Here is a 26,432-nt window from a genome sequence, read left to right on the forward strand (position 1 = left end):
ACTCTGACTATTGCTTGAGAAGTAAACAACTCATATAGCAGTGTAATTAAACAGTAATAACGTTATTATCATTATTTATTGTCCAATATTTATGTGCAATGATAAATTGTGACTCAAAATTAATATTAGGTATCAAGTTAAGAGTGAACAACGCTGTTTGACAGGGCGGGAAATATATGCCTGTATGATTATTAATGTTGTCTTTGCTTATGGGCAATGGTATGCAAATAAATCCAATTAAAAAGGATATGAAATAAAATAGAGACAAGTAGCTTAAATTTCTTTTAATGAAAAAAGAGAACTTACAAAATAACTTAAACGAGACATTATTTACATATCACAGATCGACATTACTAGTTAATAAAATATCTAGTTTTAAATAAATACACAATACATGTAGTGCATACGGTACATAATCTACAAAATTGTTTTTACCATAGTGATATATTTTTCTTAAACAATTTTTTAATAGAACTGCCAAAAAAAGTGCCATAGATAATTTTACATGAATACCAAGGAGGTCGAAGAACTCTTTGTTAGTTTCAAAAGATAATTAAAAAATTCCATAAGGTCACTTGTAATTAATCAATTACATAGCAAACATACATTATCTGACTTTGTTTATACATCACGATTTAAAAAAGGTTCCGTCAAAGATAACAAGTTTATTATAAAGAGGTCTACATAACATAGATACTGAACTTAGGTCAAGAATGTTCCACGTGCTATTCAAAGAGCAGTCAGCAAACTCTGGGTCCCGTAGGGCCTCCCAAGCTGCGGGATTGTTCGAAAGAGTTACCGTGGCCCTGGTACATAAAAGGGCTTCAGAAGAAACAAGGTGGGTTTTAGTCGGTATTTAGGTATATACTGAAGGTTCACAATCCCTTTTCAATATTTTCAGTTGAAAACCTGTACCTTTACTAACAGGCGTATAGATATATGTAGTTTATGAAGTAACAGATTTTCTTACATTTCCACTATTTTCTATGTTCATATAACCTAATTGCGTTCTTAGTGCAAACTACATTGGTTACAAATATCGATAACGTTAATAAAATTATTATGTTATTCGTTAAGTAACGTTACAATAATAATATAAAAACACTATAAAATTATCGAAATAACTTCAATCGATAGTTTACATGTTTATAATTTTTAACGACTGTTCACAATATATTATCCATCTGTTATTTAACTTAATAGAGATAAGATTTGACATAAGCCTAAGTTATGTCAAGATGCTATCCCTAGTTGAGCAAAATCACAGATGGATAAAATATTGGAAACGGTCGTAAATAATTGCTCAAAAATGTTGAGACGAACTAGAATTGCATCTTACATAATGTCTAGAGCCAATAATAGTTCTATATTTGCATAAACGTTATTTATATCTATGCCTACGTAGATATGTAGGTTACCTTCAAATTTTATCGACGTGACCATGTGTGAACGCACACAAATCATCAAACATTATCATTTGGTAAAACCACAAATAACTATTGTTACGTACACATTAGGTTCATACATTTCCATTATTACACATTTTTTTTAAACTGTGCATAAAGTAAATTTTAGGGAAAACCCGCTATTTTCCGGCGTTTTCCAAAATGCAATACATAGGTATTTACCGGTAGGTAGGTATACCGCTATTCAAGTCACATATTACTATTTGCCAATAAGGTTAATTTTTAAACCAACCAACCAGATCTGTATTAAACAATTAATTACAACAGAATACATCGACAATACATTTTAATAATGTTATAGAAATCTAATCTAATCCTTTAAACACTTATGTATTTTACAAACGTTGGTTTAACACAACAAAAACGTATCGTTTTCATTGGATAATCGTCAAGAGTAATCAATCTATACAAAGAAATTAAATTACTCACCTAATAGTACTTAATTAGATAACAATGTATCTGTACATATCGTGTGACTAGTTTAATTAATCACATATCACTTCCATTGCTTTCTAACGAGGTTGCTCTCACCGACAGTCACTTGAAGTATCTTTCAACAGCAGCCATTACGAATGCACTAATAAATAAACTTAATATCTTGTACTTATTCTATCCTTTTGGTATTTCAAAGGGCCATGTTAGCGTGGCAACACTTCACGCAGCAGGCAAAGGCAGTAAACTCGGAAATCCTTCCAAACTCAAAGAAGTTTCAACACTCGTCGTATTCCGGCAATGCTGGCAACTTTAGACACTGTTTCCTATGTTTCCGTCTCCTGTGCACCATCTTGCAAGTTTCAGCCCCGGATCTAGGGGGGGGCAAGCCGGGGCCTGTGCCCCGGGCGGCAAATTCAGGGGGCGGCAAAATCAGGGGGCTGCCAAATTCAAACTTCACAGACCAATATACACGGATAACTCATCATTTATTTAACTTTGACCACGGAATAAATAATAGCACAAGTACAGCAATTTCATGGCCATATCAACTTGACCGATACCCTGCAACATTTATTATTCACGAGGCGAAGTTTTAGCAAACTAAAAATGATTAAAAATTAATGTCTGGATATAATGTCTGGACACATTTTCAAACACGGTCGGTTAGCCCCATGGTAAGTTATTAATTAACTTGTGTTATGGGTGCTAACACAACTGATAAACTACATATAGCTACACATATACATTATACATATTGATAAATATTTACATAATATTGTAACACCCAGACCACGGCTAACAAGCATGCTCATCACACACATGTCGACCGAACCGGGAATCGAACCCGGGACCTCAGGTTCGGCAGTCCGGCATGGTGGCCATTGCGCCATCGAGGTCGAGGAAAATTATTTGCGATTATCTATGAGCCAGGAACGCTTATCGCATATATTTATTTTTATTTTAAATCCTACATCACAGATTACTGTAATGGTTACCTACAGCGCCATCTTAACCTATGGTGCAGGGTGTGCGCATGACCCGGGCGCCTTGCTCGTTCTCAGGGGCGCCGCGGGCGCCTCACCACCAGGAAATTACACCCGTTTGATAAGGAAGTTCCACATTGTATCACGATACTGACAAACAAAGTTCCTAAAAAAGTCGCCTTTCGCTTTGTTTGATTGATCATTTTGATTATTTTTTACTTTTAACATCCTCCAACAATTAAGTGAAAAAATTCTTGCTCGCTACGCTCGCAACTAAATGACAACGCGGCTGTTTTTCTGATTGTTTATTATTTTTATTGACTCGGTCGTCGGTCATTGATTCGGTCTCTAATAACGTTTTCTTTTTATTTGTACATAATTCCCAGTTTAATTTGTGAGTCTTCAAACAAATAATTAAAAAAAACTCGCGCTCGCTACGCTCGCGGCTTCTTGTTGCTTTACAGTGTCCTTGATCAGGTGCTTTTGTGTTGCAGGCTCAAAAAATTTCGCGCTCGCTTCGCTCGCGCAATATTATACATTCATTGCCTTAATGACTTCATAAGTCAAGTCCGACAAAATGCTTGTTATAGCGCTTTTTAAAACTAATTAACCTTTTGTGTCCCAAATTAAAAAATTTGCGCGCTCGCTTCGCTCGCGCTACTTTTTACAATTGCATCGTTCTGTTTCGACTTTCATAGCTTAAACCGCCAATAGTTTGAGCCTACAATCAATTGGACACATTTTTTAAAGTCCTTTACGTACCAAATAGTGCACTTCATTCGAACGTTCTTATTTACACTTCTGGACACATCTATAGGCCCACCTTGTATTTTCAGTTTCGTTTGGTCCTAGCTAAATTTTTATATTAGGTCGAGCAAAAGGTTTTTATGCAGTTTTGAACCTTGCACATTCACAATTTCATTCAATATTCTTTTTTTGAATTTCGAATACAGAATTCAAAGAAACAAGAGACAATTTGGAGCCTGCTTGTTGATATCAAACAATCGATTACTAAGAAAACTTGGTTTTATTGGTTTACTTGGATTTAATTCTTGAAAAAAGTGATTGATATGTTTGGTTTTGCAACAAACATTACTTATTCTTAACATTAAGGTGAGGTTCTCTCAATAATCTATGGATACTTGAGTAGTATATTTGTTACTTTATTATAAGCTCTATATTGTATGCCTACTGTGTAATATACTGCTGTTTGTTATTCCTTTCAAATTAAATAAAATAAAAATAAAATAAAAATACTTCACCTGAAGTCGCCGCCCAAGCTGTGGCACTTATTCAGGCCGGACACAGCCAAAGAAATGTGATTGCTCAACTTAATTTAAGTCGATCTGCGGTTCGAAATGTTTATCGGAGGTACCTAGAGACTGGCGGCTTTGTTCGTCGCCAAGGAAGGCCTCGATCTCGGGTCACAACTGAAAGGCAGGATCGATTCATCGTGACGACCAGCTTGAGAAATCGTCACCTTGCCTCCATTGAGATACAAAATCAACTTCGCGACTTCCATGGAGCATGTGCGAGCGCTCGAACTGTTCGCAGAAGGTTAAAAGAACGCGATATGGTACCACACAAGCCAGCTAATGGGCCCAAACTAACGAGAGCCCACCGAACAGCGCGCCTTCAATTCGCACGCAGTCATTTAAATTGGACACAGCAAGATTGGAGCCGTGTACTCTTTTCTGATGAGTCTAAAATTGTGTTACATGGCAATGATGGAAGGAAGAAGGTCTACCGACGTAAGGGAGAGCGTTTCGCACAATGCTGCTTTGAAGAGAGGGTTGCTTATGGCGGTGGCTCAAGGACTGTCTGGGGCGGTATGTCCGCGAGCGGCAAAACTCAACTTGAGTTTGTTACAGGACCACGGCTGCCAACATTAAATGCTGAAAGGTACATCCGTGAGTGCTTAGGACCTCACGTGATACCATACGCGGACTATGTGGGCCCAAATTTTCTTTATAAGCATGATAATGCAAGAGTCCATGCGGCCGGCATCGTCAGGGAATATCTTCGGGATGTGAATATCACAGTTATGGACTGGCCAGCCAGAAGCCCAGACATGAACCCCATTGAGCACATGTGGGACGAGCTAAAAAGACGTGTTAGGGCTCGTCAGCCAGTTGCCCAGACGATGCAGGAGTTGAAAACTGCCATAGAAGAGGAATGGGAAATGATCCCTCAAAACTTCACAGAGCGGTTGATAAAGTCTATGCCTAATCGTATGAGAGCTGTGGTAGATGCCTATGGAGGCCACACACGTTATTAAATTAAACCTTTATTTGATAAAACATGTTTTTTATTCAAAAATCAATTGCCTTTAACGAGGCACATATCCGACTTGTTAGGCGTAGCTCCATGTCGTATGGTATTCTGAATTCAAATTTAAAACAATCCGATCGAAAAAGAAGGTAAAATGTATCAGGTTTAAAACTGCATCAACAGTTTTTGTTCAATCTAGCAATCATATTTCGGTAGGGGCCATCAAAACCTAAACTCTAAGGTGGGCCAATAGATGTGTCCAGAAGTGTATATTCCTTGTAACTACTCTAGGTACTTCAATACATAGGTGGCGTTTGTGTGATTATTGCACCCAGGCGCTACATGAGCTAGAGATGGCCCTGCCTGCCTACATATTGATAGCTAAAATTATATGGATGATAAAGGTGAAAATAATCATAAGTAGGTAGGCGGGGCGGCATTTTGCAGATTTGCCCCGCCTAAAAAAAATTGAAGATCCGGGGCTGGCAAGTTTTTTTCAGCTCTGTGTTGCTGCATTCTTTGTCCTCTGGCAATGGCGCGAGGCTCCTTTTGGGCCTGCGAGGCAGAATGCACTCGGTGGCAAAATTGTTGACCTCTTTGCACCTCAACATGTCGACGTCCGGGTAATCAGAAGCGAAGGTTGGGAACGCGAGTTTCACTAACATTGTTGATAAATTCGTAACGTAAAACGCGAGCGTCCACCACGATAGCGACTTTATGACTGAGCCAACTGCAAGTGATAGCTACAGACTTTATTTTTAGACGAACAAGTTTGGCGCACGCATTAATGGGGTTGTCGATAGAACGTAAATATCAGACCGTGCCAAATTAACAATAGTGCATAAAGTTTAATGTGCGTGAATTGTAACATTGCGTTTGCGTAGGTTGTATTACTGACCCGCTTGCGTTATATAACCGAGAATAATCGAGTTATTGTTTGATGCAGCATTGATTCTCGGAGATCGGTATTGTTTACATTACACCTGGATCGGTTTGTGAATGAACTAGAGAGAACACCTGTCACCTGAGCAGCCAACTATTTAATTTATGCCGCTAGTAAGAATTAAGAGATCCATCACCACGTTTGAAGTTCATTCATTGATCTATCAGGCCGTAATGTTCGAATTATGCTAATTTAAATGTTCCTGTGATTGTGTTTTCTTTTTTCAGCTTCTTTATTCGTGTTTTGAAATTACGTTGCGCACCGCCGTTTACTTCTCATCCTGCTGAAAAAAGTTCGAAATTAATTTATGATCGCAACGTTTTATCCTTACTCATACAAGGTGATCGATCTGAAATTAGGGCACGAAACCACTTAATACTTTGAAAACATTAAATCAGACCAATTTTCAGAACCTTCATAAATGTCGGTAACTTTGAGAACTCATTCTTATAAACTCTACATCATGTTTTGAACCATAATTTTATTTTTATGTGCTTGAACCAAAACACTTACTTTAATTAAACTCTTAAAAAAAAGAATTAATGGTTTATAGCTCATTCCAAAACATTTCGAAGTATGAGACGAGAGCATAATTTTTCAAGGAAAGGTCTCTCCAGGTTTGTTTAATATTGTGGTCGTAAGACGATGAGATACGGTAGTAATCCTACCGAGTATGTATGTCAAATAATAGGTTAATTTGGTACCTATAACATTATTAATTAATTAATAATACTTTATTTTTCAACCAACACCGAAAATCAATGAAAACAGACCTTAATTAAAACTAGGCCTTGAATAATGGTCAGTTGCTTTCTTACCTTCCAGTTTCACCCCATAGCGCTGTCTGGACCTAGAAAAATAAAAATCTATTCTTGATGGAAGTACATACATAGGTATAGCAGTGAAATGAAAGGATGCTTACCTAAGCAAACTCTTTTCAAACTCAATCAACTAAAAAAACAATATGAACTAATTAGATTGAATGGGATACGTACTGGTAGAAATTACTAAGGCAACTTTATTACCTCATTTTAATATCACCTAGTAACCACTAATCAATAAAACTAGCAATCATAATTTTTACACAATTAAGAGGTTACCGGATCAAACTAGTTAGGTAGTTAGTTGAACAAATTCCTCAAGTTTCAAATGAAACAAGGTCATAATCATTAATATCTGAACTCAACATTTTCGCGAAATGATTCAGTACTTGTGAACAGACTCTGTCATCTAATTTTGGGAAATTTCGGAATTCGGAGAGCCGATTCTCGTGAGTCAACGACGAAATTGAGTAATAATCGGTTCTGCTCAACTTTCTATCTCATTACTTTCTTTCTTGCTTGTAAATGCGAAAGTAATTTGATCTTTCTTCCTGTCTGCGTTCCAAAACAGCGACATTAATTTTTGTTTGTGGAACTAGGGAAATATAGGAGACAGTTACGAAAGATCCGTTTAATTATGGGAAGACTACGTGTAGCCAGAATCCAGAATCTTTTCCAGTCTTCTCGGTTGGTGTCCAGGGACTGATCAGAATGATAGGCCGTCGCTCCATGGAACACACCGGTACTCAGCTTCACCCGGTTATATGGGAAGCCCACCTCAACCCAGATGGGAAAAGGCTAGACAGGTTGGAGTACCTAATTATAGTTTTTATCTTTCTGTGAAAATTAGTTTTTATTCTTGCTTATGACATTGAAATCGTGTAAGTAGTAACCATCTATTAGGTAACACATACCCAACTACCAATAACTTCGCAAATAGTTACCTATACAGAAACAGTCTAATAACTTAAACGACTTCTAGAATGCAATAAACGTAAACCGTTTACAGTCTTATTGAACAATTGCACTAATAATTACTTAAAGACTAATCGTTCAATTAGCAAGATAACAAGTCTAACAACCTTATCACGGCAAACGTCAGACATAATCCGTGGAGATTAAACTTTGCAAGTTGATAGTTGCTTGTTTTGATAATATTTTGGGTTATTACGATTTTATATGCTTTACGAGTATATGCGAAAAGACGAAGGGGCTGTGTTTCTGCAAGATGGTGTGACCAAACCCAATCTCATCTGCAACTCCGTCTGCACGAAGCTATACACACTGCTGCTGACAGGGGCACCTGGAGGAAATTATCCCGGCCCAACCTCATTGCTGACAGAGACTAATGGTGGTCACGATCCCCAATCTATGGGGGAACGACTTTGATGATGATGATATGCCTTAATAACATTGCGGATTTTAGATTTCTCAGACTGTTCTCGATAAATAGTGGTTTCTCTATCTCAACTCAGCTTGTTTTGTAGCTTCGAGGCGGTCATTTATGAAATGAGGACCTTTAGTTTTCAAAAAATGTCGTGGTGGCCTAGAGGGTAAAGGACCAACCTCTCAAGTATGAGGGCGCGGGTTCGATCCCAGGTCAGGCAAGTACCAATGCAACTTTTCTAAGTTTGTATGTACTTTCTAAGTATATCTTAGACACCAATGACTGTGTTTCGGATGGCACGTTAAACTGTAGGTCCCGGCTGTCATTGAACATCCTTGGCAGTCGTTACGGGTAGTCAGAAGCCAGTAAGTCTGACACCAGTCTATCCAAGGGGTATCGGGTTGCCCGGGTAACTGGGTTGAGGAGGTCAGGCAGGGCAGTCGCTTCTTGTAAAGCACTGGTACTCAGCTGAATCCGGTTAGACTGGAAGCCGACCCCAACATGATTGGGAAAAGGCTCGGAGGATGATGAGGACCTTTAGTTTTCAGGCACGTACTCCTTTAAAAGCAAGGGGTTGAAGTATTTTGGTTTTGTGATGTTATTTTTCAAGGAAACCTGTAAGCAATACAGTTAAGGTCATACATAATATAGGTAATGACGTGATGAATTAATAACAGTCAGCAGAATTATTTTTTCATCCCACCATCTCGGAAAGTGTAGTTTTACCCTTTGATATCTGAGCGCAAAAGTCGTTTTTATCCTCTAGAGCGGCAAAGTGATTTGAATTTAGAACATCGTGTGCAATACTCCATTTGTGACAATCTTGATAAGACTTTTCAAACAAATACATATTAAACAAATAAATTACTGCTTAAAATAATTATTCAATTAATTAAGTATTTTTTATTATTGTTTTTACACAGATTTTTAACGTCGTTTCATTTTTAAAGTGAGTTTTCAAATAAATGAACTTTAATAGGTACATCATTTTAATTTGATACTCGTATGTGCGCGCCATTTTGTTTTTTTTGTAATTTCCTCGATGAGGTGGGATGAAAAGTTACGTGTTGCACTCGAGTGCAAAGATTTTTCACATTGTGCTCTTTTGATTCCCTCGCTATCGCTCAGGATTCTAATTATTGAAACACTCGCTACGCTCGTGTTTCAATTTTAGAATCCTTCGCTTGCTCGGTCATCAAAATTGAGCACGCGGTTAAAAAGCAACTTTGCACTCTTGTATAACAAATAACTATTATTGCATTTCCTGTCACGTAACGTAAGTACCTATTAAAAAAAATCCAGTTTTCAGTACATACTTATGTATTTGTTGTAATAGCGGCATCAGATCATCTTCTGTAACAACTATCACGGTTGATGGGATTAAGCCTGGTGTCAGACGGACTGACGGACAGACAAATAGACAGGCAGCGAAGTTTCAGTAATACCCTTACCCGTACCCTTTGGGTACGAAACCCTTAAATAATCTAGTCTAGAATATTCTTAAAATGCATCATACGACTTTGTGTTCTAGAAAAAAAAATACTTTGACCTATTGTAAAACAGCAAACTATTAATATTAACGATTGTAGTGACATTTATTTATAATTATTAACATTATCTGCATTTCGTGCTATGAAGGACGTGGTAGGTTATTTTCCATAATAATAAATGTCGGTTGTTTTATTTGCGAATTTGATAAGCTAGCAACAGGCACGAGCAGCCAGACTAAAAGATAAAATAATAGGTATTAGATATATTATTTATTGTTAGATTAGATTTAATTTAGCCGCTGAATGTTGTTAAATAACACACCTTTGATATGATAGAGAAATAAGAGACCATTTAAGCAGTCGCAGGGACCTTTCCCAAAGAAAATCAGCAAGACATGTATTATTATAGTGAGCCCCCATAATAAACGTGGGAACAGGATATGCAGAAAAAGAAGTAAACGCAAACATTGCTCTATTCCTTCAATCTCATATTCTATAGGACAGCAACAAATACTTTTTAGCTTATTATTTACCGTACCTATCAAGGGTTAATGCTCATTATACAAATTGAGAAAATAAACAGAGTTTATGCATTGCGAGAGGTAAAGGGTAACACGACGAATGTTCATGAAAGCATTATTTAAGACGCAAAACAGACCAACAACGTTATCAAACACATACAATTCGTTATCTAAATTTTATTACCATCAAAATAAATATCAATGTAGGTAGGATGACTAATATATGAAATCTCATGGTCGTTAACGCGATCTTTGGTCACGATAGCTAAGAATGCACAGGTAATACATACAGGTTTTATTATTTTTATCTTGTTTATGATATGATACCGTTTGTTCAGGATGTGCGGTAATGTTTCTATTTTTAGTTTTTTATTGTACTTACTCGGGATTACAGACCTGTCTTTTCAATTTACATTGTGAATCACGTCCTGCTTAGCTGATACAGTTTTTAAAAGACGGTTTTTGGTAGTCTTTTGTTTACTTGTATCATGATTCATGATGAAAGAATCCGTTTTGATGCAACAGTAATCAATAGAAATAATCCGAATAGTAAATGGGTAATTTTAATGTATTATGACTTCATCATCTGCCTAGCCATTTCCCAATTTTGTTATGTTCCCCTTCCAGTCTAACCGGGTGTAGCTGAGTACTAGTGATTTACAAGGAGCGACTGTCTAACCGACATCCTCAACCTAGTTACCCGGGCACATGGGTAGTGCACTTAAGTATTTAACCGTATTTAGATGGAGAATAGATTTGAAATTCAGATCCTAGTTTAAAATCAATAACAAATGGCAGGCGAAACTGTTAGTTCCAGGGTGACTATTGATGGATAGGCAGTAAGTACCTAGGTACGTCCACTCCACCTTTTAAAAAATTCCCTTTATTCTTTGAAATGTCAGTATAGCTCCAAGGGTCAAACAGGATCAAAGACCAGTGACCGGAACAGTTGAAATCATCCCCCGGAAATATCGAATTCTGCTACACTTTGTGAACAAACACAAAAAACTATGCGAACTGTAACAAACGACAATTTTGGCGGGAACACGTTGACATTGTGTGACATTTTAGCTTTTAAAAAAAATATTGTGTTACACTGACAATGGATGAAAAATGAAAACAATGGTTATCTTGTAGATTGTGTGAATGACAACCTAAACCACAAAAAAATGGATTTCGACGATTTAAGAATCTCCTCCTTTCTGGGAAATCGGTTAATAAAGAAAAATAGGAAGGTACCTAAGTAACGACTTTCCTATGGCTTCAAACCAAGTAAAGTAATCTTTATTGTGTTGATTGTGAAGAAGGACTTAGTATATACTTACCTAATACAGTCATTGGTACCTACATCGACATCTTGCTCACCGAATACCATCAGGCGCAGTGGTCTTTTTATTTTTTTACTACATTTCTCATTTCAGAGATATTAAGTTAAAACCCAATTCTATTATTTTAACTAAGATGCGAAATGCCTCCAAATGAACATATTTTATGCCCACAAATAACCTACAATAATTTCAGATGAAACATTCATGCATAAACTCCAGATCAACACCAAGTACTTCTATTTACCCAACCTTGGATACAGTTACAAAACAAATTATGGCTATTGTGGAAAACAGCAGGTGTGCTTCTAACCCTGAAGTCGTTATGTGGCACAGGCCAAGGGGATATGTGATGGATGGCCAGCACCTTGACCTGATTGCCATCTAAATGTACTTGCGTACGTAATTATGTGTTCTGAAGGTCTGGGTGCAGGTAATTAGTCGGGTGTAGCTTCTACGCGTTTGTGTTTGTGGGACTGTTAATCATAGTGTCTTCGCTATCGTTTTCTATCTAAAAAAAATCCATACTAATATAATAAAGGGGAAACTTTTTTTATTTTTTTGTACCCAAAAGGCTCCGAAACTTAAAAAAATTCTTTCACTGTTGGAAAGGTTACACTTACACTCTTCCCAAGTAAAATTGGCTATGGGTATTTTATCCAGTAAGTCCCACATCCCACAGCATGAGCAGTAATTCCCACGGGACGCGGGTGAAACCGCGGGAGAATGGGTGTTCTTCCCGTAGAGACTATCGAGTGTTATTCATTTGAAACAATCCCATTGAGGAACCTAAAAAGTACCTAGACTATGTCTACATATGCCAGAGTCTGATAGAACCTACATAATTAATAGTTACCTATCTTAATACTCAATCAGAATCAGTATTATTGTTCTCTTTGCAGAAATGGAAAGGAATAAACTTTTAATTGGAACGTTAAATCAATCAATATAAATAGCTGTTGTCGTATTGCGTAACTTTCATTGCATAAAACCCAAGGACCTGTTTATCACGTCCGCCATGAGTGTAAAGTCTCGGTTACAAAGAATTGTGTTGTTACGTTGTTATAAATATAAATTCGAAGTCAGAGAATAACTACTAATTTGTTATTGTACTTAGTTCTGGAAGAGTGGTCGTGTGTCTTCAAACATAATGTCAGAAATCATGTTTGTAGGACAAAAACAGGAAAACAAATATCCTATATAAACCTATGCACACCATCTTTCGGGGAGATGCTTTTGGTCCAGTGTCTGGAACGACCAGGGAAAGTAATAGATCCCGACTTGTAGCACCATGTGCTTTTTCCTGTCCATAATATAGAGCAAAAGAAGCCCGTTAGTGGCCCTTACATACCTACCATTATTGGAATTAGAGCATTCCCTGCGACAATCAAGTAAACAATCAATATCACGCGCTGCACTTTGCTCTCTTTGAACAAGGCCATAAAGTACAAATTAAACGCCCCAAATGTCACCCGGTCAGGCCCAATCAAATTATAGATCGACATTTGCTCGTAGGTAAGTGGCACAATGCGGTCAGCTGGTTTATTTGGCTCAGCTATGAACTTTAAATTACACACGTGCCAACTTCCGTATTTTTGGCTTGCAGGGGCGTTGACAAAACGTAGGTCAGGCTATAATCTGCTATAGACCATTCCGAAAATTAAGAGAAGCAAAACACTATAAATATAATATACTTACTGCAATATTATGTATAGTTATTTCTGTGCATCGCCACAGCATCGCTTAGAAATCTACAAGTGGAATATATTTTCGAATCTCGCGCTAAAATCCAATTTTACAAAATGGCAACAATTATATTTAGTCGATTCATAATAAAAATGTGTTTTATTACATGCAGAACTGAAAATTACATTGATTTGTGCAAAACAAATGTAATAATAATTAGTGATGGATTAATCCGATTTTGTTCAGTTCAATTTACAATAATAATCTCTGTTTTGTAAAAAAACTGCTTCATAAAATCGACTAAGTACTGAATGAAACGTCAAATAGGTGTCAAACCCAAACAAAATGGCTGACGTAAACATGGCGTCTTGAGATCTGAGAAAGTGACGCTTGTTCTTGTTATGATAGAATTATTTTATTGATTTCAGGTTATTGCAGCTTATAAACACGATAAATTGTTGGAACAGCAGGTAAGACATGTTATTAGTTGATATGAGTTTGCTAGTTATTTCGTAAAAACAATTATTTTGGTTCGAAAGCGTACCCGGCAGTCGTCAGCATTTCACATTTACTTGATCCAATTTCATAAATGCATATTCACTATTTGCCTTTTCTAATGCTGAATTTACTAATTCATTTTTAAATAGGTCTTACATTTAATTAACTAATAAAAGTAATTGGTAAGAAAACTGATTTAAAATGTGATGTGACCAATAAGGCTGTTGAAATGTAATGTCTGAAGTTTAACGACTATAACCTTACCAGACACTTATTACAGTTGTCTTATAGAAGTTCTTAGTAGAACTACTAAAGAGAAAAAGTACCAAAGCTTATGGTCCCCATAAGCCTATGAGATTGTATATGATTAACTGTATTTGTTTCAGAATATCTGCGTGCCATGGCTGCACCAAACAGTTACAAACAAAACACATCAATGTCGATGCCAAGCCCACAAAGCAATCCGCGTTTGTATTCCATACACAACTCTTATAAATTAGACCTTAATTAAAAACAATCATAGCATAGATAACAGTTTGGCCGACCATAGATTTATAGCATTTGAAACTGTCCTTCTTGTATGTTTAAATAATCGTTTCTAGAATGTTGTTAGATACTAACTATGTAACATGTACCTGATTTCAATGCCTTTGCAAGCTTAGCAGGGCTGAGATCTGTTGTTGGTATGGCTGGTACCTAACTGCTGTTATGACCCTCGGCAGCATGACTCCAATTCTATGCTTGTTTATTTCAAAGTATACGCATTAGTAACATATTTTTTATTTTCTCTTAATTTGATCTTTACGCATTAGACTTACATTTACTCTTATGTTGGTTTTGTTTCATGTTTTGTTATGTTGAAACAGACTACATGATTGCGGGGCCCCCCATGAGTTTCGGTATGATGAAAGGTAATGCTACAATCTGATTTACTTTTATTTTCAAAATTGTTCTCACACCCTCATCTGTTTTGGATATAGGTACTCTGTGGGGATTTAAAAATTGTAATTGCACCAAATTTTTTCTCGTTTTCACATCACAAGTCATCGTTTCACACCAGTCTGTACTTTTGATTCTTGATTCTTTACGCTAATTAAGCCTACTAAATACTAAGCTAGTACTGCTCGCTCACACTAATAACTTCCACTTAACATTATGATTTGATATTATTTAGATGTTGTGCATTTGATTATCTTTTGTTTGCCCCGCCCTCTCCTGTCCCATTCCCTTATGCTTTTTGTTTTTTTCTTTCATTGTATTGCCGCCCCGCTGCTTGGCTTGAAGGCGGTATGAATGCACCGCCGCCGCACCATAACCAATACCAGTACCACCCGCAATACCAAGGTGGTCCCTCGCTGGGCCACCCGGGCGGGTACGGCGGCTGGCCGCACCCCCCACAGCAACAGCGTTTCGCTGCAGAGGGCGCGCGCCGCGCCGCCTCAGCCGCGGCCGGCGGCGCCACGGGCCAGGCCGCTAAGGACGATAAGACCAGTCCCTTTGTATCCACCGTACATTCACATCCTGGATTTCAGCCGCAGAAGATCGGCAAGGGTGCCGGCGCGGTGAGTCGAGTATATTGGGTAATATTTTGTTAGTTTTTCCAGTAGATGCGAGATATCTTTGCGATTATGTACTGTAGTTTTAGAAAATTAAATTATACTAAAACTGTCTTATAATATCAACATGATTATTTTCAGCTATCTATAACAAAGCTACAATCCAAACCACTAACACAGCTCATATATTTCAGGGTGCGGGCCTACCAAAGCCCCCGAAACCGCCAGAAAAGCCCCTGATGCCGTACATGCGGTACTCCCGAAGGGTTTGGGATACTGTGAAGGCTGCCCACCCTGATCTAAAGCTATGGGAGATCGGCAGAATTATTGGAGGCATGTGGAGAGATCTGCCTGAGACGGAGAAGGCTGGTTATGTCGATGAGTATGAGGCTGAGAAGGTATGGATATTTTTCTTTTTACTCCACTTTATTAATGTCGTATTGTGTATGTCCAGTGGGTAGTATTTTTCAGACTGATAAACAATAAACTTATTTTCAAAAAATAGATTCAAATTACTCTTTGGTATGACTATTTCTTGAATAAAATGATCTTGCTGTAATATCCCAAAAATCTTCTGAAAATACTACCACTATAACATCTTTGGGGAAGATATATCAAGATGAGTACCTACTGTCATACCAAGAATAAACTACTGGTACTTTTACCATTCCAAAAACATCAGTATTGTATTTTGAAAAGAGGTTTAAGATATACAAACCTCTCCCATCCAGGCGCAGTACACAGAAATGTTGAAAGCTTACCAATCGTCGCCTGCCTATATACAGTGGCTGGCACACAAGTCCAGAGGTACAATAATGAACCTTACGCCCCATGCATTGGGTGCAAATTTGTGCATAATCACACCATCACTACCGTGCTTGACTTAACACAGGGATTTGAGGTGTAGCTCTTGCTGTTTTGTGTTTATTTAGTATTTTGTGACTAATGTTCTGTTTTGTATAAAAGGCATTTAAATAAATAAAAAGTTCCATTACCAAATTATATTAAATTACTTAAAATTGTATTCATAAATACAGATTGATTGAAGATGAATTGCATTTACTCCTTTTAGAAACTTAACTTTCGAATCTTAAATATATGGGCCTTAGTAAGAAGTTTCTGTAATATATTTAATACAAATATAAAATAAGTCAAATATGAATATTTTATTTTCACAGCATCTTCTATAAGGCCCATTTTGTTAACTGCCACTCATAGTTAAGTTCAGCCTTGAACATCACAAGAAAATTTAATATTACCAGAGTCAACAAACATAATTGTCTTAAAATATAACAAAAACAGCAAAAGCACCAAGGAACATGGTGAACCATTGTGTGAGCACATACGCCATAAGTTCCATCGCTAGGTGACATTAGAGCCACTGTATATGAATGCACTCGGGTACACCCATTACATCCATTCCGTTAAATGTGGTCCGGTTCCTTACCCGGTGGGCGATTTGTGTTAGTTTAATTCTGTTATGGGTTTGAAAATGTGTGGACTTGTCCTTATTTATTTATTTAATCTTTTACAATCAGGCAACAATGGCCCATAGATACATACCTTAAAACGAACATACATACATTATATACAAAAAAAAATATATAAAAAAAATAATTCCCCAATATATTTGGAAAAGTTACAAAAACATTTGGGTAATAATTTTGACCATAAACTTTTGGTAAAAATGTATTGAAAGCCTGGATTTTCCTTCAGATAGAAATATTTTTTTCTGCCTATACCTATTGCCCTTATTTAAATTCAGCATTAAACATATTCATCCTCAAGAGGGAGTTCAAAATTATTCTAATAAATATACCCCTATAATTTTCAAAAATATCACAAAAACAGCAAAAGCACCAAGGAACATGGTGAACCATTGTGTGAGCACATACGCCATAAGTTCCATCGCTAGGTGACATTAGAGCCACTGTATATGAATGCACTCGGGTACTGCCATTACATCCATTCCGTTCAATGTGGTCCGGTCCCTTACCCGGTGGGCGATTTGTGTTTACTTTAATTTGTTATGGGTTTGAAAATGTGTGGACTTGTTGCAGTAATTCTTTAGCTAGTCATACATAAGGTACGCGATTCTCAATCATAACAATGTAATATACATAACAATCCCTAGTATAAAAAAAAGCTATGATAAAAAACATTCCGGTAATATTTTTGACTATAAACTATTTAGGAATGTATTGAAAGCCTGGATTTTTAATCTGATAGAAGTCCTCTTTCTGCCTATATCTAGTGTCCTTAATTTACAAAGCAAAGGCTATCAAAGGTTCTCTCACACTCCATGAAGTAGGACCAACCTACGTTTGATAGAACTTCAAGAAAAGTCTTCTAGATAATTAGATAGATATACTTTGTTAGGTACACCAATTTTACAGTTTTGATCTTAATCTAGTTAAAATAGGTGACATAATGGACGGTCTTATCTAGCTTACCATCAACCAAAAATTTCGTAAAATACCACAGTACACGTCCACCCACTTCCAATATCCCGTCGTGACTAACCCGCACAAGTCAAGTAACGCTATTTTGTCCTTCACATGCACCTCATGTATTTGCACGCACGGGAATCATCTGACACCAGTTGGAGTACGAAAAGAGTCTCAAGGCTTACCACAACTCGCCAGCCTATTTAGCATATATTGCGGCGAAAAATAAAGCTGTAGGTAAGGTTAAAGAGGTTGCATGTTTTGTCTATGTCTTGTTTTTTGCGGTGGCAACACTGTTGGTTATTGTTGCCATCCTTGTGGTGTTTAAAGTGCTTTATGTGTTTGGGTTATATGTTTAATAAAGGATAAAATAAGCTTTTAAGTGTAAATACAAAAAAAGCTAAGATATAATTGGTATTACCACTCATCTTCGTCCAAAATATAAATTTTTAATGTGACCAAATTTTGCCAAATATAACTATGTATAAAAGCCAAATTTTTCGAACTGCAATTATCATAAAAACTGCATCAAACTTAACAAATGCATGCTTAACATTGCTTCATACCTCACAAATACAATACAAGTACTAAAGCGATACTTGTGTCAGCAGTAGGTAATCTTGAAGAGGAGAGCTCCAGCAAGAAGGGAGGCTCTCAGAAGGAACAACAGCAGCAGGACAGAAGAATTGATATACAGCCTGCTGAAGATGAAGAAGGTAAGATTATAAACTTACTGGGGATATCCATAACCTTTTTATCCGTCGTTTTGCTATTACCTAGAGATTGTCAATAATTTCTATCTACATATTATATGGGCTAATGTGGGCGGGTAGATATTATAGACAGAGGATATAGAAGTTTTGAATTAGATATTGGTTATATACTTAATTAAGTGTTCAAAATCACTTAAGTGTACCAAACTGGTAATGTACCTAATATGACAATGATTCCCTAAACAACATATTCTACTATATAGTTTTAGGTCTTATTTGAGTCGATATTTTTATTTCACTTACTGGCTTTCCAGCAGTATGAATTTATTAAAAAATTGAGGAATTCTGAAGTTAAGCCACAGAAATTAGAATTTTGCAATTAATAAAAAAGACTGTTAAATGTTCTCTCCTTAGAGAACCATGGAAGGATTTCCAGATTTCCTCTTTAATTTGAACCAAAAGTCAAATGAATATTCTAATTAATTTTAAATGCTTTCCAGACCAAGACGAAGGCCTATCAGTAAAGCACGTGGCCTACGCGAGATATCTGCGCAACCATCGGCTGATCAACGAGATATTCTCCGACACTGTGGTGCCTGATGTGCGCTCTGTCGTCACCACCGCTAGGATGCAGGTTAGACACCTAAATACTAGCTTCTGCCTGCAGTTCTAACCGGCTCCCGAGAGAGTTATTTCTCGTGCCCCGATGGGGATAAATGCTATATTTCCATCTCCTGCTTGTAAGCTACTCCATTAATTTTCAGCCAAATCGGTTAAGCCATAAGCCATTCATAAGTGCTTGTAAAGGCCTAAATGAAATAAATGATTTGACTTTTGCCATTATTGATTTATAAATAGTGCAACTAACTTTGATATAATAAGTCTAAACACATAGAGAAAAAAATTTGAATGAAATATGTGAAGTAACAATGATGTGGGACTTACCTGCACATTTGAGAGCCTTTCTTTTGAATGATTTCTTTTGGCAATAAATCATAACGAGTTTCTGATTTTTCTACTCAGGTTTAGTCTCACTATTACAAACACACATTGAAACTGCTGTGCAAAATTAAATCTAATCTCTTTATTTACATATCTTTATTTAAAATATTATCTTCTTTTCAGATATTGAAGAAACAAGTGCAATCTCTAACAATGCACCAGAAGAAGTTAGAAGATGAATTGCAGCAGATTGAGGAGAAGTTTGAAGCTAAGAAGCGCAAGTTTATTGAGAGCAGCGAGGCTTTCCAGGAGGAACTTAAAAAAGTATACATTTTGTTATTATATTTAAAGGCTAAGACAAACTTATTAAGGCTAAGTTGGAAATTAATGATCATTTGTGTGGTTGAAATGTCTATTAAGTAAATATCCGGGGTTAGAGAATTTGTGTCTATTAAAATAAATTATTGATTTTTCTTGTAATTTTCTGGCATGAAATAATTAATAGTCACCATACGAAAGTATGGTTATGTCCTCTGTTAACTCTATTCATGGACTTCGAATAAAAGGACCCGTTTTCGCTCAATGGACCGTTTATTCCCCACACAATGATCACACTATCAGGGCATTATTTCTTAACACTACATACTTATACTTTTTCTTCCTGAAGCTCGACGGACATGCATTGCACCGATGTCGGCGGAAATCTTGACACCGCTATACAGGAATACGGCACAATTGCACAGCTGCATCTATTCTGACTTCAGAATTCAGTTTTCAGGGTTTTCAGTTTTCAACATTACCAATATCTCTTTCCTGTGTATCTGTAGCACTGCAAGCCGGCGGTGGACGAGGACACGTTCGGGCGCATGGTGGAGCGCGCCATGGAGCAGATGCGGCGCGGCCTCACGCACCCGCAGCCGCTGCATCCACCGCCCGGAGACAGGAAGGACGAGGTAATTATAATAGAAGGATCTTATATTTTATGATACCTACTCTTACTACTGAAGTAGAACGAGTGGACCAATTAGAGAAAAAAAACTCACTTTCGCTGTTCCTTAGGTTATATTTTATCCTTATACGGGAAACGGTTTTGTGGCGCATATATTTAAGACCAGCTGGTGCCCGCGACTTCGTCTGCGCAGGTTTAGTATTTCGAACAATATGTTTACAAATAGGCTAGTTTCCTAAAAAATAATAATTAGTCCGTCTTGTAGATTGTCCAAAATTAAGCGATACGTATTTTTTCTTTTTTAAATTGGATCAGAACTTGTTAAGATATAGCGTGTTAAAGTTGAGTGTGACGTCACAAGTTGCTACAATTTTCAGGACACTGTGACGTAAAAGGCCCCCACTCCTAATTTTTGAAGTGTATTATCTTTGTCATTTTATGTTTAATTAAAAAAAGAAAAAATACGTATCCAATATTTTTTGATTATCTAAAAAGCGGACTAAATATTATTTCATTATTTCGACCCTGGACACTACCCTATTGTAGCCTATGTGTTATTCTGATGTATAAGCTATATTATTGTAAAGTTTCATTAAAATCCATTCAGTAGTTTTTGTGTGAAAAAGTAACAAACATCCATACATACAAACTTTCGCGTTTATAATATTAGTAGGATATAGTTATATAGATATAGTTTATAAGAAACTTTGTTGTAATAATAATAAATAAATATAATAAGTAAAACTCGGGATGTGGGTGAAAATGTTTGAATCAGCGTGTATTTTCACACATTCAGTCACATTATTATGGCTGTAGATACCTCGTCACAAATATATTTTCGAAAATACAGAAGACTCACCAGCCAGGTCTGCAGTTCCGGATTTATCACTATCTGTCAGCTCTCAATATTGACTATTCTTAATACACAGTTATAAAAACTATTTTGTCTATTGCCAGTGAATAATCATTAAAACTATCAATTTATTTGTCCCAACTATTAAACCCAATACATCTTCCAGCCAATGGAACAAGACCAGACACAAATCAAGCCTGAAACCAACGGGCCCAACCTACCCACACAAGTGGACAAGGTTTCCACAACCGAGGTGAAGGCTGAGGGAGTCACCACCGAGCTCAAACCTGACGTGGAACCCAAGAAGGAGGAACCTGAAGAGACGCCAGCCGCTAATGGAACTGAACCTGAGGGTAAGAAAGAAAGAATGAAAAAATAATCTGTACTAATATTATATTGTTTGTTTGTTTGTTTGAACGCGCTAATCTCGGAACTACTGATCCGATTTGGTTGTGGTGGTTTGGCTATAGGCTACTTTTTATCCCCTTACGGGAAGTAGTTCCCACGGGATGCGGGGAAACCGCTGGCAAAAGCTAGTATGTAGATAAACTAGGAGGAGCCAGACGCGTGCTAAAAAAAAATTAAAAATTAAAGTTCAGTGTCTATTAGATGGGCTCTCGACCTAGTTGAATTGTAGTTCTCACGATTTTTTTGCAATCAAACTGCACAGATTTCTATCCTTGAATCGGTTCTCTACAATACCTATATTATGTAACTAAATCTACGACGTGAAAAGATAGGTATTATATGTTTTTTATGGTAAATTTCTGTGATCTGTTTATCCGTTTCGTTTCGTCATTAGCTCCTTATGAATCATGTCAAATATTTCAATCTCCAATCACAAAACAACGCATATATAAATTATAGAAAACCGCACTAATTCATACAAATACGACTTTCAATCAGCATATCTATTGTATTTAACAGGTGAACGTAAAGAAGAGAAGCCAGTTCCGAAGCCCGAGAACAAGGAGGGCGCTCCGCCCGCCGCCGCGCCGCCCGTCCCGCCACCGCACCCACCGCATATGACGTCACCCCCACACCATCGTAAGATATTAATTAATTTACATAACTCAGTGACGGCACTCGGCTCTTGTCGAAAAGCCTTTGCTTATACGAACTCGTCTTCTTATCACTTTACTGAAAATGGATCGACAAAACTTTTCTTCGTATATGCAAGGGTGTCAAATGCCAAACATCAGACATACATTATGGTAAATAATATTTTTATAGTCAAGCTTTCATCATCATCATCATCATGTCAAGCATAGGACGTCCACTGCTGAACATAGGCTTCCCCCTTAGATCTCCACAGATACCTGTTGGAGGCGACCTGCATCCAGCGTCTTCCGGTTATGCTTAATTTGCGAATATCCATGACTATAAATTTTACTAAATATATGTATATTTTGTGGTAGACTTTTGTCTCGCGAAAGCTTCCTGAATATCTTTCCTAATATTTAAACTTCACAGAAGTGTTATTTAGTAGTAGTAGTAGCTATTTAGCGAAAACTTTACGCTTGACATTTAATTAAAAGTGTATTTTATTTGATTTCCCAGCCATGATGATGCCGCCAAACCCCAACGCTCCTCCCGCTCACCCGGGACCGCCACATGTGGCTGGCGGGCCGCCGCCACCACCAGGTATCTAACTACATATCATCGTAAAGTTTAAGTTATACTAAGAAGAGTTGTAGTAAGAGATAGAATTATGTGCGAGCAGACGTTATTAAAATCAAGTCTTGTTCCATTATTTTCGGCCTTTAGATTTTTGAAAGTTTAGATTTTTATGTTTTCGAGGTTTTCGGTTTTGATTTTGTTTTTTTTTTTTTTTCATTTGCGACTTTGACTCGTAGTTAGCCAGACCGTTTTTAATATCGAGCTGAAACCGGTAGCGGACTTTTTTTTGCTTTTGCGTACTGCGTATGTAATGTACTCTCTTATGCATTCAAGCTACTCGCCTTATAAACGCTACATATGTATTCTCTCATAAATTCGTTTATTTTCTGTTCCTATATACTCCTTGTGTATCGTAAAGGAACGTATGTAACACTTGTGATCGTGGCTAGGAGCGTACGGCGGCGCGTACGGCGGGCGCTACTACGGCGGCTACGCGGGCGCGTTCCCGGCCGCCTACCCGCACGGCTACTACGAGCACTACCCGCACCACCTGCACCACCACGCGCCGCACCGCGACCTCGACGCCAAGCGTTAGTACTAATGTAGCTGTAGATTTCGATTGATTTGCTACCTACAGCGGAGCTAGGCTGCGGAGTGGAGAAACTGAGAAATATTAACCAATAGGATTGAGGAACGGAGATTTTGTGCAATCCTATTGGTTAATATTTCTCAGTTTCTCCACTCCGCAGCCTAGCTCCGCTCCGGTGGACAGGCAGCCTTAGGCTGGAAACAGTGCTCGGCCGACGGTCAGTGCTGACCGTACGTCCCGACCGAATCACATACGAAATGACGCGCGTAACGTCAGCATAGCTGTGTTCGCGTTCATAGACTTGCACAGCCGCACGTAGCTATGCAGCGCGCTTGCATAACTACTACTGTTTCCAGCCTAAAGTCACCATTCTTCGTGTACTCGGCATTTGTGGGAAGTGACGCACAAACTCTCCCCCAAAATTTAGGGATACTATTAGATGTCTGTTACTATGACTCCACAGAAGTGGATTGAACGAGCGGACTAATAGAATTTCATATGCACAAATCTCGTCTTTATGGTGGTGTTCGGACCTAATATATGAATTGCGACCCCTTTAGTTCAGTGGCCACATTCGCGGGCAAAACTTTATCACAATACAACTTGAAATAACCAATCCACGCGGACAAAGTCACGAGCGAAATCTGATAACACAAAAGGATAACCAAACTAAAATATTAATTCGTAATTTCTTTTTCAGCGGAGGAGCCACAACCCAAAAAAGAGGGTGAATGATCGTCACCAAAGCGCGTCGTCAAGCGACGGCGCAAGTCCTCCACCAAGGACACGCAGTGAACGCGTCTAACGCGCCTTTACACTGGACTTTACGTTCTAGAACATTCGAAGACTCTTCTAATAGTGATTGCTATAAGTGGAGGAAGTTTCTTGTGTAAACTGTAGCTTATTGTAAGGATTATCTATGCTCTGAAAAAACTGATTAGAGTAGCTTAGGAAATGTTGCTAAAATATAGCTGTCTACTCGTTTTGACAAGCTTGAAAGACCTGAGACCTAGGCATTTTGGCTGGGTACTAGCCTTAGTAAATTATCTTCAACATTGAATAAAGTAATCTTTGAAAGTAAAGTTAACCAAGGCTTGTTTTAAGCTCCATATAATGTATGTTAAACTATATTTTATCTATAGTAAAATATTGTCTGCTTAGATTTAAGTGTAGTTACTATTATTTGAATTACAGTTTTATAGTATAAACAAAGAATATGTGGGAAACTATGATTGTGAATATTGATAAATAACTTGTAATTAGGGTATGGTGACACTTGTAAGTAAAAATAAAACATTTCAGACATCTAATAAGATTTTATTTCAATCAAATATGGTTATAGTCTTAAATGTAATGAAAGACAAGAAATATATTAATTAAATAAGTGCCTGTTTTCACTCAACATATCTAAATCAGTTCAGTGATTATTTCAAACTACATTTTATTACATAATTGAAAACACTAGTACATATTGCACAAAATGACTACTTGTAATACTAATGCTGGCTTGTGGCTACGGCTGAAAGCCGCCCGCGGCTTGCTTTTTCTCTGGACATAATACAACGAAACATAAATTGTGTAATAGGTTCATAATTGAGATATATCGCATTTTTCGTGGAATCGTTTGATAAGCAGTATAATTACATCAGAGAAAACAATACAATGACAAAAGAACTGTCTTTTTATAACTGAAATGTGTAGGTAAGGCTGGCAATACACGGACCGCTTGAAGCAGCTCGACAGCTTCAAGCTGTCGACCGCCCGAATCAGTTGCAACTGCTCGAGCGGTTCGTGTATGTGCGTCCATAGAACCCTGCAGTTCACTGTGCTGTCGACAGCTTGAAGCTGTCACCCCTGACTGCTTCAAGCGGTCCGTGTATTGCCGGCCTAATACATACTACTAATTTGAATAGCTAACAATTAAAAAATTAAATTTTTCGTTGTAATAATTAGGTCCACACATCGGTCGCCGCAACCACAGGCCTAATCGAGAATCTCAAGAATAAAAATTCACAGAAATAATACATTAATTAAACACCTTATGTTACACATAAGACTTAGATATACAGCACAATAATAATTCGTATCAAAACGCTTATTCCTAATAATATGGGATCGAGTTTTATAGAATTCTAATCTTATAGATATTTATGCCAAACTGTCAAATTTTTGTGCAATGGTATGCATACTTTGAGTACTGCATATATTTTTTCTTCCAATAAGTAATGCCATTACTAGGTAATTACACTGATACTGTATCTATACAGAGCTAGATTTATTCAAATATACATACATGTTATGTATTTAAATAAACATTTTTTATACTCATTAGTTTAATCACAATAGCAAAACAGGGCCCCGATTCTCCTAAGTTAATAATGTCAAAATCGAATAGAAATCGAATCGCAATATGATCGTAATAGCAGTTTTAACCATATCGGGCATTCTGCTACTAATAAAAGACCAATCGTATTCGATTGACATTTGATTGGTGTGCGATTGGTCTGCTATTTTGATGATTTTGGTCTATACGGTAGTTTGCTGTACAATCATTTTGCAATCGTAAATCATTTGCAGACAAAATGATTCATTATTGAATGACAGAAAATATTAAAGGATAAAAACGTTTACTTCAAAGAAAAAATAGCTGAATGCCACATACGCTTCAATCGTAATCGAGTCGGGATTGGATCTCAGTCGAATCGAGTCGAACGTCAATCGAAGGTCGCTTAAGTAAAATTAGGAGAATTGGGCCCCAGCTGTCAGAAACTGAACTCCTCTTCTCCAGATGAGAATATAAACCACTGAGAAAAAAATAAGCTTTTTTGGGAAAGTTATTTGTAATCATCAGTACAAGCACGATTACTGGTCACCCTACATGAAGTATTCAAAAGCGATTTTGAACAAAGATTACAATATATGACTAACCTTTATTCT

General features: G+C 37.3%; 1 protein-coding gene across 5 annotated transcripts; it reads left to right on the plus strand.

Annotated features, from left to right (window-relative positions):
• Positions 1-13,638: 13,638 nt before the first annotated feature.
• LOC110382923 (SWI/SNF-related matrix-associated actin-dependent regulator of chromatin subfamily E member 1) lies at positions 13,639-24,880 on the plus strand. Of its 5 annotated transcripts, none has more exons than XM_064039371.1 (15): positions 13,639-13,798; positions 14,213-14,293; positions 14,693-14,737; positions 15,111-15,388; positions 15,577-15,780; positions 16,114-16,189; positions 18,441-18,545; positions 19,043-19,176; positions 19,668-19,808; positions 20,312-20,437; positions 21,453-21,639; positions 22,214-22,333; positions 22,847-22,930; positions 23,356-23,496; positions 24,196-24,880. In XM_064039371.1, the coding sequence occupies exons 2-15, from the start codon at positions 14,227-14,229 to the stop codon at positions 24,228-24,230; spliced, it is 1,743 nt and encodes a 580-aa protein (XP_063895441.1). In that variant the 5' UTR covers positions 13,639-13,798; positions 14,213-14,226; the 3' UTR covers positions 24,231-24,880. The 5 variants fall into 5 exon arrangements, with proteins under 5 accessions (XP_063895441.1, XP_063895440.1, XP_063895442.1 ...); XM_064039370.1 differs by lacking the exon at positions 16,114-16,189 and adding an exon at positions 17,985-18,066; XM_064039372.1 differs by lacking the exon at positions 16,114-16,189 and adding an exon at positions 17,985-18,066 and having other exon boundaries at positions 15,246-15,388.
• The last annotated feature ends 1,552 nt before the right edge of the window (positions 24,881-26,432 follow it).

The sequence above is a fragment of the Helicoverpa armigera genome, chromosome 19 (genome assembly GCF_030705265.1).
Source record: "Helicoverpa armigera isolate CAAS_96S chromosome 19, ASM3070526v1, whole genome shotgun sequence".
Taxonomy (NCBI): domain Eukaryota; kingdom Metazoa; phylum Arthropoda; class Insecta; order Lepidoptera; family Noctuidae; genus Helicoverpa; species Helicoverpa armigera.

What these genes read in the sequence shown, in the direction of transcription:
- LOC110382923 (XM_064039370.1), top strand. Translation starts at nt 14,227, where the DNA reads ATGGCTGCACCAAACAGTTACAAACAAAACACATCAATGTCGATGCCA. An exon ending in TCCAGGAGGAACTTAAAAAA is followed by an intron (nt 19,809 to 20,311) that starts GTATACATTTTG and finishes GTGTATCTGTAG; the next exon opens with CACTGCAAGCCGGCGGTGGA. An exon ending in GACGTCACCCCCACACCATC is followed by an intron (nt 22,334 to 22,846) that starts GTAAGATATTAA and finishes TTGATTTCCCAG; the next exon opens with CCATGATGATGCCGCCAAAC.